The 3,241-nt window shown below is 37.6% G+C and overlaps 1 protein-coding gene across 1 annotated transcript; it reads left to right on the top strand.

The window, feature by feature from the left end:
• Nucleotides 1-2,786: 2,786 nt before the first annotated feature.
• On the top strand, nucleotides 2,787-3,241 carry LOC105220248 (jerky protein homolog-like). The gene is made up of 2 exons (XM_011196678.3): nucleotides 2,787-2,972; nucleotides 3,033-3,241. The coding sequence occupies exons 1-2, from the start codon at nucleotides 2,802-2,804 to the stop codon at nucleotides 3,183-3,185; spliced, it is 324 nt and encodes a 107-aa protein (XP_011194980.3). The 5' UTR covers nucleotides 2,787-2,801; the 3' UTR covers nucleotides 3,186-3,241.

Here is a 3,241-nt window from a genome sequence, read left to right as displayed (position 1 = left end):
TCTGTGGATACTAGCGTAACGCACTTGCTATCGCGCCAGTTGCAGTTAAAACTACATTACCTTTCACAAACTGGCTTATGTCTCCTCAATTCATATTTCGGTCTAACGGGAAATCCATCCTGTGCACAGGCAATCGGTTTAAAGCTATGGTCCCAGTAGCCTTGTAGCCGAGTTCCAGGAGCTTTTCTAAAAGTGGAATCGTGGTAAAGTACCGATCAAAATAGAGAAAACTCCCTTTCGGCAAATGTTTTGTCAATCTGATGACAATAGACGGTCCAACTCCCAAGCCAGTGTCAGAAAAAGTTCCTGCTCCTTGGAATATTTCGAAATCGACGACGAGCCCGCTGGAAGTCGCAACAATAAGGTTCTTAAGACCTACAAGTCTCGGTTTATTTTTAACGTATTGCCGCATGGACGCCCTTCCTGTAAATGGGATCATTTGCTCATCTATCGAGTATTCCGTAATTTCTGTTGCTAGTGCTTGGCATCGAGATCTAACATAGTCTATAACCGGCTGAATCTAAAACAGTTTGTTTGTCGGAGGCTGTAGAGTATAAACAAAGTGTAGGCTGTTCCTTAATGTAAAGAATTTATCTCTGGTAATCCGAAGCATTCCGACCAATACATCCGGACTCTGGGGTATGCTATGCAACCCATTATGATATGGAGTTCATAAAGATTTTTAATATCAGCTGCAGTAGCATTGAGAACACATCCATGCTGAGATAAGTGATACTTATTCGTGAAAAACGCGGCGTTCTGAAAATAATCTTCACGAAAATATTTCTGAAAATACTCCATGGGTGTACCAACTAAAATATTTCCTTGATGACTTGTTTGTTGCGGGGGCGTCGAGTCAACAAAACCGACTTCATCCCGAGCAGATACGCTTGTATTTACATGACTTACAGTTGGGTCTTGATTAGCTGGAAGTAAAATTTCATCTTCCGAAGAAGTTTCATTACAATCCGACTCGGATGAACCGCCCATTTGCCTATTTGGTGGTTCCCAGAGCGCATCATCATTTGAGTCATCAGAACTAAAGTCAGCATCGGAATTTTCCAATATTTGGAGAACTTGAAGCACGCCCTCGTCAAGATTCAAATTGAAATCACCTGGAATGACACAATTGTGCGGGTAAATGAAAATGCGAGGTCAAAGCCTGAAGCGCACAATTGTGTGGTCCAGAGACCTGCAGAAGTGCACCGCCATTCAAAATACACCGCGTGCTTACTCGCATATTTCTCATACTTGTGTATCAAAAACACTTAGTCAAATATGCAACTTTAGCAACTGTCTGAGTATTGAGTTCATTTAATACTTTGTTTTTCTTTGCACGCTCGTTTTGTGTGTTTTGTATGTGATTTACACGAGTGGCAGATCGAGCAGCCGAAGACGCTGTCATCCATGTGCTAAACCCCTGTAAGAAACAGCTGAAGGTCAGATGATCAACAAAACAATAATTAGTGTGTATATGCATGGACAAGAAATAATAATCGCTTTTTTCCAAAAGCAAACTTTGACTATATTAAAAAGGGATATATGTATGTAAATATTTCAATTTTACATGTTAAAAAAATTTTTAATCCTAATTATCGTACGAACAGTCAAAAGGTTAACATTGTTCTTGCAGGGAATGTTCCACAACGAATGACACACTTGCGTCAGCATACACAAAACAACAAAAAAGTTTGCAGTTCTTAATAAGCAACGCACAAAAAACTGAAGCACGACAAAAAAGAATACACGAACAACAATACAATAGTAAACACTCAAGTACACGCGCTACTGGTGATGAGTGTGTCTTGCTTTTTCCTTTGCTGGTCTTGAGTAGGATCACCACTTGTCAGTGAAAATCAAAAAGACGAGTGTGTAAAACAAATACAATTAATATGCAATAGCAAGTATACGACTGGCTCAGTAGCTTCTCCACTCATAGTTCTTTGAGTAGATGTTAGCTCACAATGCATGTCTGTGAGTGTGAGTGGACACCGCCATCGCTTTTGAAGCAAGTTTACTCTAAGTACGGAAATTAGGCACTCATGCAGTTCTCTGGTGTGGTCCTTTTTACACTTATTCAAAACACTTAATTTAATTATAATTTTTTCACAATAAGACAATATATAGTTTATTTAATATTTTTCAAAACACATTTTTGCAAAACATCACGAAACTAAAACACTGCACAAAATTTATTTCAATTTACCTTTTTCTTTATTCTTGACAACACGGCTGAACACTACAAAACTTTGCAAATTGTGACAAAAATATACAAAAAATCAAAGCAACCGTTGAAAAAACCCGTTAGAAATAAATGGCACAATCATTGCTTTCGGGTCTTAACACGTAGTAAAGCGAAAAAAAATGTCTAACATACTTTTAGTCTTACCCTCACAATTGTGTATTGAAGGTCTGAAAACAACGCGAAAGGAAGTGTACAATGACCACAACAATATTAAAGAGAAAGTTAAACAAATTTTTGGTAAAGAATACCCCGATAAAAATAAAAATGCATTCCGAGCAAGCGATGGATGGTTTACTAACTTTAAAAAGCGACACGACATCCGTTTTTTTAAAATTGGTGGCGAAATTCTTTCTAGTGATATTACCTCGAACACTCCATTTATTCACAGATTCCATATAAAAATTACTGAGATGGGGTTAATAGAGTCGCAATTATATAATGTGGACGAAACCGGATTAGTTTATCGTTGTCTACCAGAAAAAACATGCTGCTTGTGAAAAAAGTGCGCCTGGATACAAAATTCAAAATGAACGAAATTCAATTTTACTTGGTTCAAATGGCTGATGCTGATGGCTCTCACAAGTTAGTGCCCTTAGTTATTGGAAAAGCCAAAAATCCCAGGAGCTTCAAAGGTTTTAATAAACCACTTCATTACAACTTTTCCAAAAATGCTTGGATGACGTCTCGAATCTTTCATGATTGGTTTCACAAGATATTTATTAATGAAGTAAGAGGAAATAATTTTGCTTTTAATTTCTTTAATTTTAAAATATTTTTTTGTTTATAGGTCATCCAGTTTTCTCAAAAATATAACTTGCCTCCGAAGGCTCTTTTGCTTATTGATAACTGCTCCGCGCATGCACCAATTGAGCATCCTCAAAGCAAAGATGGCAACATAGTTGCATACTTCTTGCCGCCAAATGTGACAGCAGCTGTGTAACCAATGGATCCAAATCCCATAAAGTTAACAAAGACTTGTTGTAAGTTACTTGCTGA

Source organism: Zeugodacus cucurbitae, chromosome 3 (genome assembly GCF_028554725.1).
Source record: "Zeugodacus cucurbitae isolate PBARC_wt_2022May chromosome 3, idZeuCucr1.2, whole genome shotgun sequence".
NCBI classification, from domain to species: domain Eukaryota; kingdom Metazoa; phylum Arthropoda; class Insecta; order Diptera; family Tephritidae; genus Zeugodacus; species Zeugodacus cucurbitae.
Note: the sequence above shows the minus strand (reverse complement) of the source record. Positions and strands in the feature narration are given on the sequence as shown.

Coding starts and splice junctions, on each gene's coding strand:
- LOC105220248 (XM_011196678.3), top strand. CDS start 2,802: ATGGCTGATGCTGATGGCTCTCACAAGTTAGTGCCCTTAGTTATTGGA. Junction 2,973..3,032: donor ACAAGATATTTATTAATGAA/GTAAGAGGAAAT, acceptor TTTTGTTTATAG/GTCATCCAGTTTTCTCAAAA.